The 14,360-nt window shown below is 38.5% G+C and overlaps 1 protein-coding gene across 1 annotated transcript in view; it reads left to right on the top strand.

Annotated features, from left to right (window-relative positions):
- The window catches only part of LOC124290715 (mucin-2-like), a 144,494-nt gene that overhangs the window by 75,250 nt on the left and 54,884 nt on the right, over positions 1-14,360 (top strand). The window contains exon 8 of the mRNA XM_046727519.1: positions 13,343-13,436. Coding sequence (XP_046583475.1) covers positions 13,343-13,436 — 94 coding nt within the window. The remainder of the gene's footprint in view (positions 1-13,342; positions 13,437-14,360) is intronic.

The following is a 14,360-nucleotide window of genomic DNA, read 5'->3' as shown; positions in this document are numbered from 1 at the left end:
AACTGAAAGGACTCACCTGAAGAAGCAGCGGAAGCTGGTACAGAAATCCCCAAGTGTATAAAGACCCTGAAGAAAAGGAAAGCACCAGGCTTTTGACCTAATCGAGAATGAACGCTTACTGTATGGTGGTGACACACTTACATACTATTTGGACAAACTTTTCTCAGAGATGATGAAAACAGGTAAAATCCCAGAAGCATGCCAGAAAGGAAAATATACTTCCGATATACAAAGGTAACAGAAAGCCGAAGCATCTTCCGCAAAACTACAGGCCTATAATGCTGCTAGTCATGATCTACAGGCTATTTGAGAAAGTAGTTCATCACAAAATAAAAAATCACAGTTTTAAAAATGTCATACTGCCCAACCCTCAATAGCAAGGATACCAGAAAGGACTTAGCACAACCACAGCCGCATTCAACGCCAAAGAATCCATTCTACACAACCAAAACAGAGTTTTCGCTGCCTTCACTGACATAAAGAATGCCTTTCACACTGTGTGACACAACGGATTACCGTGGAAGCTAGACTCATCCTGCCGTAGTGATTTCTTGAAGCTCACATCCAGCTTCCTGTTGGCCTCTGCCTATGTGTACAGCAGACTGCGATCCAACAGACCAGACCTCATGTGACGTTTTCCTTGTCAAAGACTCCATATCATATTTATAACCTTCTCTATAACTACGAGAACTGACGTGTTTTCCTTGTAATCTCCACTTTAGGAGGAAATAGAGATGGTGATGATGATGAGTAAATCACAGTAAATATTCAGCAATAACTTCAACGTTGATTGCATATTAAACAAACTGATAAGTATAACAACACTGGTTAAAACGATTATATTTCAAGCTAAACACAGATGAAAATATATCATGGCTTACTGGCGCAATAGGGCTTCGATAGGGTAAACGTGATTGGGTGAGTGAGCTTTTAGCAATATTGGAGCAATATCACGATTGGGGAAACAAGAAATAAACCTGATGGAAGCAATCATGTCCAATATATCGACACTATATACTCCTTATAGTACTGATATCTGTGGTCATTCGTGATGAACAGTTCATTTTAATACTTACATCACATTCCGATCAGTTATATATCTATATCGCCTCAAGCTCGACAATATCTAAATCAATCGTGACTTTTGCACAGAGGTTATTTTTTACATTGACCGTCACGCCGCCGCCACGAGCTTTTCTGATAAAAATCAGTAAACAAAAGTGACATCTCGTCGCAAGTCGGACAGAGATCAAACGACTTTGATAGATGCTTTGTTGGGGAAAGAGAAGGAAAAGGGCTTCACTTTACCGGTTATCTTTACATGTGATGCAATGTGACGTAACAAAGAGGTATCTTGGTAGATATGATACTATTCTATAGATAAACATAATTCAGGATACATCTGTGACGTTTAAGGTACTTCGATAGCCCGGGCCAAATCGGACCAAACACTTTTGACTGAGGCTTGTTGGAAATGCAGAGGAGAAAGGACTGCACTTTAACGGACAAATTATCTCTTTGTGTATTGTGACGTTACAAAGTCGTATTTTGGTAGATATAATGCTACTCTATAAATGGAAATGCTATTCATATCTGTGACATTTAAGTTGCTTTTTGACAGCCCGTACCACGCCGGACCGAACACGCGTGATACAGAGACTCAGTTGAGAGTATGGGGAAGCAGGTTTCACTTGGAGCAACGAATTTGCTCCTACTTTAGTTCAGTATCGGGTTGCATTCGTGATAAAAGGATTAGAGAAAAGGCCCATCCCATTATACGTTACGAGAACATTTTGACATGACAAAAGGATCTATGTTTCATTGTACATACTATTTGTGTTTGATTTCAATTTGGTTCAGTATCATCTTGTATTCATAATAAATGAATCACTGTAAGGCAGTTTCATTACAGGTTTTGGTAATATTGTGACAAGACGATGGAAGGATTGATGTTTCACAATATCAAAAGACTATTCTTCCGTCACATAGGTTCAGTATCAGTTTGGATACATAACAGAGCAAGTCGATGCCAGTTGTCCTTTCATTCGATATAGAAAAAGCATTAATGCATGCGCAGCAGAACTAGATATATAGCCTGACACGCCCCACAACCGGCTTGGTAGGTTGGTTAAGTTATAAAATACTCGAAACAATTACTGTAAAATTATGCTGAGTCATACTAAAGATATCGGTTATCTTGAGTAATATTGTTAGGTATTATTTGGATTTACGAACTGCTGTTTCAAAATACAGAAAATGTTTAGCCTATTTGGTTCATTTATTCCGTTCATCACTCCCTGTGAAGATTGTTCATATTACCCATCGGCTTGCCGATAAACGAATAATGAGTGAGTGAGTATAGTTTTACGCCGCACTCAGCAATATTCCAGCTATATGGCGGCGGTCTGTAAATAATCGTGTCTGGACCAGACATTCCAGTGATCAACAACATGAGCATCGATCTACGCAATGGGGATACGATGACGTGTGTCAACCAAGTCAGCGAGCCTGACCACCCGATCCTAAGATCAGTTCTAACCTTCACGGGCGATTAACCATTGCTATTTGTTATAAGCACAAACACATGAACAGTATTCTTAAACAATATCAAAAATAAAAATGACTACTCACCAGGTTTTGGATAATCCAATTCCACCATAAGGATAGAATACAGTTTTGAATACCAACATATTGTATAGGTCCATTCTGACGGTACAGGAAACGGCCACTTGTGTTCACCAATATTAAAGTGCTGCAAGTATTGGAATAATTATGGTGAGCAATTAAAGTAGTCATTCACACTACAAACTTTCACTACAGTATGTATACTCACAAAACTGTTAACTATGAATAAATGGAAAGCATAACACATATCTGGCAATATGCGACCAAATCTATTTACCATATTATCATGACATTTACGATTCTCAACTGGAGTGTTATCATCGCCACAGTATGAACCACAGTTATGAAAATACTCACTAAAGGTATGTGGAACTCTGGGATAGAAATTAGATTGTTAAAAATACGATTATATAACCACGTTTTATTTAGGCATATAACATCATATGTATGATTCAGATCACTTTCAACTCGAGTTATCCTGTAGCTCCCCCAAAATGACCCCTACATCAAACGTGTCTAATAACAACCCAACCATTACTGAGATATTTTGGAATGATTCATTCTGTAGTACATTTCTTAATACTTTAGGTTAGGAATTGGGCCAGTTTGTGAAAATCTGCTGATTAAACTTGAGGTTGATATTGATGGTGCTATTAATGATCTCGTTAAAACGATATTGAAATCGGCCGAATGTATGAAAAAGGCGTTCAAAGACAGTTCTAAATCTAGACCGTTTAGCAGAGAATGTAAATTGGCCAACAGAAATAAATACACGTAGAGCTTTAAGAACGTTTCGATGTCAACGCACTGATAGTAACAGACGAACATACTGTCAAGAGCGAAATAGGTACAAGACGTGTTACAGAAACTTTAAACATGAACTCAAATGTAATATACTAAATAGACTAAGTAATTCTATGCATTGTCAGTCTAAATTATGGAAAGAAATCCGACGTATCAAAACTATGTGCTTTCAACTAAATTCAAGTTCCCAAACTGAGTGACTCATTCATTTTAGGAATGTTTTCTCAAACAATTAAGTGCTCGATCAGTCTGACCCCGACTAAGAAATTTTAGAAATTTCGGATGATTTTAATGGGGACTATGATGAAGTAGATGAACTTGTACTAGACTCGCCTATACCGGATCATGAAATCACAAATGCAATTTCACGATTGAAATGTGGAAAAGCAGCTGGTCCCGATAGTATCATTATTGAAATGCTTAAATTCCAGAGAATCAAGCCGGTTTTCGTAACCAATACTCCACAACTGATAATATTTTTACTTTGTATGCACTGATTCAGAAATGTTTATTCCGTCGAAAACACAACTGTATGTAGCTTTTGTCGATTTTAAGAAAGCATTCGATTCCGTAGATAGGCAAAAACTATGGTATTGCTTACGTAATGCTGGATTAGCTGGGAAAATGTACACTATGTTAAAAACAATGTATTCAAATGTAAAATATTGTGTACGATGTGGCTCTGATGTATTTTGACTGCCCTATGGGACTACGACAAGGATGCATTGTAAGTCCGATTTTGTTCTCATTTTTCGTTAACGAATTTTATTATGATGTTATGCAAAATTGTGAAAATGGTGTACAGATGTTTCCAGATATGATAGAACTGTTTATGCTTCTATTTGCAGACGATGTGATTTTGATATCTGAAACTATTATTGGTTTGCAAAATCAGCTAAATTTTTATTCTGAAAACTGGAAACTATCCGTAAATTTAGACAAAACTAGCATAGTCACATTTAGAAGGGGTGGCGCTGTTGCATCAAAGGATAAATTGTTTTTCAGGGAAAAACTGTTGCTATTGTTAATCAATATAAATGTCCGGGAATAATTTTTTCACATACGATGAATTTAAAAAGTTGTGTCTATGCCGTGTTCTACGTGCAAAGAAAGCAATGATTTCAATTTTATCTATCTACCATAAATGTAGAATTTTATAATTAATTTCAAATACATCTTTCAAACTCTTTGATGTCCAGATACAACCCATTTTGTTATATGGATAGGAAGTGTGGGGATTTCAACGCAACGATTACTTGGAAAGATTGCAAGAAGTGTTGGATCCGCTACTCCAAATTGTATGGTTTACGGCGAATGCGGGAGATACCCCATGTATATTAATTCACAAATACAATGCCTGAAAACTGGTTTAAGATTCTGATAATGCATGAAAGTCGTCTACCAAAAATATCGTATAATTTGGTTCATCTAGATAATATGGGTAAAATATCTTGGGCATCACATATTAGAAATCTTCTTTTGTCTCATGGATATGGATTGGTATGGATAAGCCAGGGTGTTCGCGATGTCTCTTTGTTTTTAAAAGAATTTCGTGATCGAGCGGTAAATATGTTTTATCAGGAATGGCATTTCACTCTAGAAAGTAGCTCTCGTTACGAATTATATATAGAACATTTAAAACTCTAATACAACCTGAATTGTATTTATCTAAACTTACTTTTAAGTGTAATAGAAACATATACTAAGCAGCAAAAGAAACGTCAGTTTGGAATTTTCCGTCGCAGAAACGGATTACTGTAAACTTATTTAATGTTTTGATTGTATACTTTTGACAACATCTCCAACTTTACCTGAGCAAAGACATTCCTTCCCAAACTCAGAATGGAACCCAGGAAGTGGTCTCAAAAACGCAATCGGATCTCGGAGATGGTACGGTGTTCTCCATGTTTTTCATGCAACTCATGCTGCACGTGCTGTTCACAAAGACCAGCCCTATAAAATGCATCCCTAAACCTGGTTGAAACATTCACATTACAACGTCAGCAGGATGCCCTTTCTCACGACAGCTCAGAGGAACTAGGCGCTAGGAAGACTTGAAGCTGGCCACACTGCACAAGCCGTTGCCAATCACTTCCAGGTCGACGTTCGGACCATCTATAGGCTGCAGCAACGTTTCCGGGCCACCGACACCACAAATGATCGCCCACGTACAGGCAGACCAAGGGTGACCACAAGACGACAAGACCGCCATGTTGTGCGACAGCATGTACAGAATCCCTTCATGCAGGCATCCGAAACAACACGCCAGACAGTGGGAACACACGGAACTGTTCTGTTCACAGATGAGAGTCGGTACTGCGTATAAACTGCAGATGGCAGAACAAGAATATGGCGACGACGTGGCCAGCGTTACTCAGACCAATGTGTTATGGAAAGAGACTCATGGGGAGGTGCAAGCATCATGGTATGGGGTGGAATAAACCTGAACCAGAGAGTGGGTCCTGTGGTGTTCCAGAACCTTGGTCCAGGGAGAGGAGGCGGCATCACAGCGGTGCACTACGTCGACCAAGCTCTCAGACCCCACGTCATACCACATTTCGGACGTCGCCGAAACAACATTTTCCCGCATTATAACGCCCGGGCCCATACTGCCAAAGCTACACAGGACTTCCTACAGCAGAACGGTGTCAACATTATGCAGTAGTCAGCCCGTAGTCCTGATTGAAACCCAATTGAACATCTTTTGGATGAAATTCAGAGGAGACTGCATAATGTCATACCAAGGCCGAACACAGCCGATTTATTGCACCAGGCCAATCTCAGAGTGTGGTTCCAGGTGCCAATGGCCTTCATCAATCGATCGGTGCACTCCATGCACAGACGCCGGTCGTGGTGGTCACACTAGATACTGAAGTCAAGAGTCTGAATGGACTGCAAACGTTCACGCAATGTCTTGGAATTGTGTTGTGTTATTCATTGATGTGTCAACATATTGTACACAAAACATGTTTCTGATCCGCTTATTATGTTCATTTCTGTAATGATTTGATAACAGTGCCTATCTAATTTTGAATTCGTACTGACGTTGTTTTCGCTGCTGAGTATATTTGCCAAATATAGGATAGGGTTGTTGGACTTAATGGTAAATAGAGGCAGAAAATTGTCCATCCCAAAATCTGACAGATTTTGTCCTTGTCATCTTCAGTAGAAGATGGAGTACATTTTACCCTTGACTGTCCATTTTATGAAGATTTACGATACAAGTATATCCAAGAACGTTATCTATCGAAACCATGACTGATAGCTTTTACCAGTATATTAACAACTGATAATGAACCCACCCTACGTAATCTAGCTCTCTATGTCAAATATGCATTGATTCGTCGTAACGAGCACTTACAATTAATCATGTCCTAATGTATATCCCCAAAACATGTATTGCAGCTCTATGTGTAACTCATTTGTAAAAGGGCCGGTGGCCTACACTGAACGATTATCTTTTCGTGTCTATCCCAGAGGTCCTCATACCTTTATGAAAAGATAGAGCAACTAGGGGTTGGGGCGTTGACATTTCTATTAGAGATATAATTTGTGCACAGCAAATGAATCATTCAGATATAGTTAGGCTTGAGGTAATATGGGTCAAAGTCAGTTGCAAAAACATAAATTATTTAATAGGTACTTTCTAATGTGCTCATAAACCCCAGACGTACCGGCAATTAATTAATCGATCTATTGGCTACTCTCTTGATATAAATATAAGCTCTATTATTGCTGTGACGTATTGCTCTATTACTGGTTTCAGGTACAGATATCGTGCAGAATTCGGGCATACTAGATCCGTTTAGAAGTGACTGTTATCCCATGTATGTTGTTTTAAAAGAATGTTTACCTCGTGTCTCTGCCCCCATACGTAATATACATTATTATGCCCATGCTGACTATGACGGACTAGATAATGACATATCGAGCATAAACTGGAAAAATAATATTTATGCAAACGATGATATAGACAAAATAATACTAAAACTAACTGCATTACGAAGGAATATATATGTGTAACAGAAACATATATTTACCCAACCTAGTTCTAGTGACTATCAGAACCCACATAAAACAATGGAAGAATGCCTAAATTTGGAACCAGATCCGCAAACGTGATCGGCAACATTACATAGCCAAACCAGGTTACCAAGAATTTTGGAACATTGAGAAATGAAGTAAAATCATCGGTGCGGAAAGCAAAGTAAGTTATTGATTTTATTTTGACAATTTTCCGTTGTTGGTTTGTGTATTACTGGATCGGACATTCCGCGCTGGTGTTGTGGGTTGAGTGGTGGGTGTATGTTAATAATAACTATAATAATATGTGTATGTATACCGCGCTGGATTCCATACAACAGTGTATGCTCAAAGCGCTACATATAACGGTGATGAGAGTGCTACAAGACATTTACAATTGTACATGAAATAATTGGAACTTTTGAGGATATGTTTGTTAATCACTATAGTAGTTTCTGAAGAGGAATGTTTTTAAGGCACATTTGAAGGAATCAAGGGAATAGGTTCATTTCGACGTCGCTAGACACGTACAAGCCACCAAGTGGGCTGCAAAGTGAATCAATCATCCGATGTTGTTGTGATGAGTGCCTTAGGTTCATGCCCGTTGGCTCGGAGACCACTGCAGTTCCACTGAAGCATAGCCATGGTTGCGGAAATTTACAAGATAAGTTTATAAAGGACCATGGGTGAGGCAATAATTTGGATAGATAAGGAGTGCTAGAGTAGCTTAAAGGAGGGGTGTTGATTAGAAAAAAAACCCTTTTCATGGCGATGAGGAGGCTGCCCAGACTTTTGTGATAGAGTTTGTTTCTGTGTGCGAGTGCATGTAGTTTTTTTAGTTGTAGGTTCTTTCATAAGTTTTGCTGCTGTGATGAATTCTATTACCTTTTTGAGGTTTTGGTTGAGCTTTTGTGGTGTGAGTGTGTGTGTGTTGCAGGGGGAGGATGCAGAGTGTTTTTTAAGTTTTAAGTGGGTGAGGCTTGTTAGTGTTTTGTGAGTGAGTGTTGGTTGGGACGGTGGGGGGTGATTAGAGGGTTTGGGTGGAGGTGGGGCGACATCGCTTGGAGGGGTTAATTGGTGGGTGGGTGACTAGAGTATGTGTGGAATAGGGATGTTGAGTGAGTGTTTGGTGGGGCGTGACTTGCGAGATTTAGTGGGTGGGTGTGGGGTTTGTGTATGCTGGTGGAGGTGTCTGAAGATTAGGTGGATGAGGAGATAGCAAGTAGAGAGCTGTAAGCGAGTTGTGTGGTGGTGGGTAAGGGCAGGTCCTTTTGTTTGAGATGTTTGTTTAGCTTATGGATGTATTTTTGTTTGATTGGGCATGTATTTTGATTTGCTGTATGCTGATTTACTAGTATTCTCTCTCGCAAGGATTTATACCCAGCTGGCATACATGGTAATATGTTCAAGGACACGTGAACCAATCAGAGGTAGGACAATTGTTTTTATTACTTTGAGCTGTGGGGTGATAAATGCGTATTAAGGTAGTTACGACGTAAACGCGGCATTTCTGGTAGATATGATATTAGTCTATCTATAAACAGATCCGTGAAGGTCCAGGTTAGAATTGATCTTCAGTAACCCATGCTTGTCGTACGAGGCGACTAACGGATCGGGTAGTCAGTCTCGCTGACTGGTTTGACACATGTCATCGTATCACAATTGCGTAGATCGATGTTCATGTTGTTGATCCCTGGATTGTCTGGTCCAGACTCGATTAGTTACAGATCGCCGCCATATAGCTGGAATATTGCTGAGTGCGGCGTAAAACTAAACTCACTCACTCACTATTTATAAACATGTAAGATGTGGGAGGATTTGGATTAGGTACATATAATGCTACAGATGCGCAGACATTTGATTGTACGTTTTCGAGGTTTAAGGTGATTTTGACAGTCTCGGCCAAACCGTACAATTCCTAACAACGGCATCACTTTAACGGATAAGTTCGTTTAAAAATACGATGACGTGTCACGCATTAAAGTGGTATGTGGGTAGATATAATTCTATGTCAAATTATAAGGCATTGTGTGTTTTCAAAATACTTCTCTTTAGTGGGCTTATTGTCAGGAGTATTCATTATGTCATTTTACTGTATAAGAAGTAATAATGTTCAATCAACACATTGAAGGTGAAATATGGAGCATTTTTCAAGAACATGCTTCAGCTGTGAGTATACAGGCACGTTTAGTTACTAAAATACTAAAATACTAAATGTGCTTGCCGAGCTTTACCCTGTATTAAAACTTGTCGTGGCAGTCCCATTGACATTCACCAATATTCACTTCTAAATGAAAGAAACATCCTGTGATGTTTCAACAAGAAGCAATAAACGTTAATTATTATTATTGGAAAATATAGTCATCTTTGTGTTTCATTTACATCTTAGCTCCCAAATATGTCCATCTAGTATATTAGGGATATAAATATTAATGCCAAACATGTTTATGCTTTATGTCATCTTCCAGTGGCTGGAATATTTGGATTGAATGAAAACAGTGTACATTATTTAGAAGATAAAGCTACTCGGTTTTCAATTTTGCGGTCCTTTATCGTTGATTTAAGACCGCTAAATTAAACTTTTAGCGGTCTTATATCAACGATAAAGGACCGCAAAATTGAAAACAGAGTAGCTTTATCTTCATTCTAACACGACTGATAAGAGTTCTAAAACCGAACTGTTTGGCGCGCAAGAACACAAGGCGTGAAGGGGCCTTTTACCTGGAAATCGCTTAGAATCGTCCCGTTGAGGGACAGGTTGTGTAATTAACAAAATAAGACATTTCAACAACATTTTATTTCAGGAACCAGTATGCTTGTATTTGTAAAAAGTAGCATACACAAATAAAAAAATACAGCTTATACTGTGAGCAAGTACAATTATTTGATTTTTCTAAAGCGAATTATTGATCTCCCCTACTGTATGACAATCGACTCGCCCCAATTCAAACTGCATAAATCAGTTTCTGTTATGTTTTGAGTTCTGTATCAAAGGCGTCACAATGGCTTCTTTCAAAGAGGCAGCATAAGATTCCAGATGATAAGCCTATATTTATAATGTCAGTGATAACTGGGAGTAACACCTCTATACAATCCATTACAAGGTTGCTTCTTAGTTGATAATTTGATGAGAGAAAGTCGTTCTTCCTGAGTAAAATGTGAGAACTCAGGCCTCAAACAAAGTATCAATGAACGGAGTATATCTGAAGGAGCTTTCAAATATCAAGAATTATTTTTTCAAAGAATCATTTAAATTTGTTGTCTACAGTATAAGATATTGTGCTCTAACACCCTTTAGGGGCCGTTGGATAATCTAGTGGTTAAAGCGTTCGCTCGTCACGCCGAAGACCCGGGTTCGATTCCGAAGATACATGGGTACAATGTGTGAAGCCCATTTCCGCGTGTTATTGCTAAAAGCAGGTAAAACCAAACTCACTCACTCACTCTAACACAGTTTAGCAACACACATAACGTTGAGATATGTATAATTGACGAAACGCTTCTCGATGTGAGTTTTACCCTTTTTTGCACTCAGCTCGACGCCGCTGCTTTGCTTAGTTTAATTTGATTGTACCAGGGACATCCTGTACGCCGTGTAAACGTTCTATATTTCAAAGGGTTATGACAATCCAGGGGTTGGCGGATTAAGTTATTGTACTGCTCAGTCTGACTATGACGGTGTGCTGCACGATTCACGACCAGATTGGATTATGCCAAATATCTACTGAATTTCACCATGTCAATTCCTTTGAGGTTTCGGCTTGTTTTAGTGACAGTTTTATTTTGTTGGTCTCTGCATGTTAAGTGACAGTTGACAGAATGGTCAAAAACTAAGATCCCATAAACTAGTAACTTTCCGGGATATGACATCACTTGTGAGTTAGGAGATAAACGTACTGTGTTTGGAAATTAGATGAATGTTAGACCGAATTGATAGTCATTTGAAGCCGAACGCGTAACGTGAGGTTTCAAATGATCAATTTAGAGACTATCAATTCGGTCTAACATTCATCTAATTTCCAAACACAGTAAGTTTATCTCCATTCTACCATAACCGATGTAACATCGAACTTCCTCGTCCTGCGGAAGACACTGCGTAATCCGGCATGGGACGAGAGGCGAATTGAACTCGTCTGTGAAGGGAGTGGTAGGTGCCATTCGTATTTTTTTCAACATTGCAGCATAAAAAATATTCTGTCCAAAGAAAACAAACTACTGTTTATTCAATGCAATAATGTAACACCTTGGGGCTTGGTTTTTATAATCATAATAATCATTATAACACGACCGAAACGAGCCTATTATTTTGTGTGCCGTGTTACTGTGCTCCCCTGGCCACACTAAAATGGAATCGTCTGACCTACTTATTTTCTTGGAAGTAGACAGTTACGCAACAGTTTGAAATGGCGGACGAGCCAGTGTTTACATTTTGCGAAAGGTTGAAATTTGAAGTGACAGTGGGAAATACTTGACTGACTTTCGAACCTGAACCCTGCAGAATCGAAGAATACATCCTTTTCTGATCGACCTATGACCTGTAACTCATCAAAGACTGTTGATTTTTATGACCGGCGAGTGTGGATCATGATTTCACGTACGTGCCACCATCCCGGCATGGGACGAAAGAGTGACAGTGCTGCTTTGTGTACATGCGACTAACTTGGGATTCCTTGGAATTGTTGTTCTCATCATTTAGGACTGGATTTTGGCCAAGCTTTTCAAAGTGTATGAACATAGCAGTGACAGCCGTGCGGGGAAGGTGGAAGAAAGCGGAATTCTCGTGGTTCAATTTTTTGACATTTTGAACGATGCAACGGGACATGATGGAGTATGAGTGGCATACATTTTTTGTTTCGCCTGACCGTTATCTTGCGAATTTCCCATTCTAAACGGAAACAAATATACCATTTACCAGGTAGGTAAATATTTACGAACGTTTTGCCGCACAAATAGGGATAGATAGGGATGCATTTTTACAAGGTTTTCTGATTTATATGTTAGATATTATTTGTTTATGTTTTGAGGTGTGTATTGTAATTGAGTTTGAAAATTTTTATAATAGAAGATAATAATTATGATAGTGAGGTTCCCTAATTATTGTGTAGGAGACATCGTATAATTGTATTTTTCGAGTTTTAATAAATGTTTCATCAGCATTTCCATCACGTCTGTTGTGTTTATATTAGTCCTGTTGGTGGCCAAGCTGAGGTAGTGCGGCAGTGTTGTATACGTGCGCAGTGAAGCGCCGTGAAATCAGATGCATTTTCAATCCAAGTTGATACCGTCTGATTTTATGGATTGACCAATCAAATTCGAGCATTTCACGTAGCCATGGTAGAATAGATATTAACACGTGTTGTTTCAGTGACTGAGAATTCAACAAAGTGTATTTAAGGTACAGGGTCGGGTAGGGTAGCTGTGTCAAGTACATATACCTGTTCCATGAAAAGAATGAAATGGAAATCAATTGACAATGTCAATAAAAAAAAATATAGGGACTATTGTGATAACACCGTTCCATTGCAATACATTCTGATGTCAATTAACGATGTTTTTTAGACGAAAACACGATGGCTAGAAAACGTCCGTTTTTCGTCCAATAACCATATGCAGAAAAAATGTTTGCATTGTCAGGACGGTGTATGTTACTTTTGAATATATATCTTGTTTTCTTCAAATATTCTTTTTGTTAAAACTAAGCATTTTGTATTTACCGTAAATATGAATTCACTTTAATGTCCATTTCCGTTCTTTCAACTGTACATATAAAATACCTTGAGTTATCAGCATTTCATTACAAAGCACCCTTTGAAATGTATTGCAACTGCCATGTATGTTTTCATGTATATTTGGTTTTGGTAATATTATGAATTGTGTTTGTGTGTTTTAGAGAAATGAATGGAACGTGGTCAGTTTAATCTACGAAGGCACTAAAGTAAAAGCGTCTGTGAACAAGAGTCAAAAGACAAATCCAGTTTTCTTCGGTAGGTACTTTTTATTAGTATTTCACACGATCCTATTTGTGGACTGACCTTTCACTAATTACTGTGCAAACAAGGTGGTCACAATACACCACAAATGTAAACGTGCGTATATGGCATACCTTCCCATCAGGTTCGGTTCACGTCATCCCAAATCCAATAAGTGACTGAACATGGAAGAAGGCATCACAAAACACCATGTTTTTGTCACAGTATCAATATGTTACAATTAACCATAGCAAAGGAACGTATCCCAACCTTAATTTAACTTACTAGTTGAATCAACTGTGGGTGAGTGAGTTAATATTTATCGTCTAATCGGGAATATTTCAGCTATATCGTGACGAGAACCATTAATCATTACATTATGGATAAATCAATTTAGAAAAAAAAGCCTGTTGAAGAAGAACTGTAAAACTACTAGTGTATTACAGATATCCATATAAAACTAGTTATGAAATCTAAAACATTTTAACTAGAAATGACATGATAATGTGAAAACAGGCTATAGACTGCCAACAACTGAAGGTAGATCACCATACTAGGGACCATGGGGACTTACAGTACATTTGCTTCCTGCATGGACCATAGCTGGATTTACACTATGCCTTCAGCCGTTAGCAACTTAGAAGTTGAATCAACTAACCCTGAAGAAAAAGTAATATCTCAAATTTAAACGCAAAAAGAACGGAAAACAGAAGTTTGTTCAGAGGAGCAACATGGCATAAAAAAGTAACCTGATTTGTAGTGCAGATAACTATAGTCGAATGATGTGGTGATTATTTTTGCATACAATTGCGACAGTGTCAATATCAGGTGTAACCTTCGCCAACTGCAATAACATCCCTGTCAATCTTCCCTATTGACTATCAGGAGTTGAATTTGATGTTTTGGTATTGCGTTCGATTCTCGATGGAGGGCTTGTTC

This window comes from Haliotis rubra, unplaced genomic scaffold, assembly GCF_003918875.1.
Source record: "Haliotis rubra isolate DU_JTF1 unplaced genomic scaffold, ASM391887v1 Scf471, whole genome shotgun sequence".
NCBI lineage: Eukaryota > Metazoa > Mollusca > Gastropoda > Lepetellida > Haliotidae > Haliotis > Haliotis rubra.
Note: the sequence above shows the minus strand (reverse complement) of the source record. Positions and strands in the feature narration are given on the sequence as shown.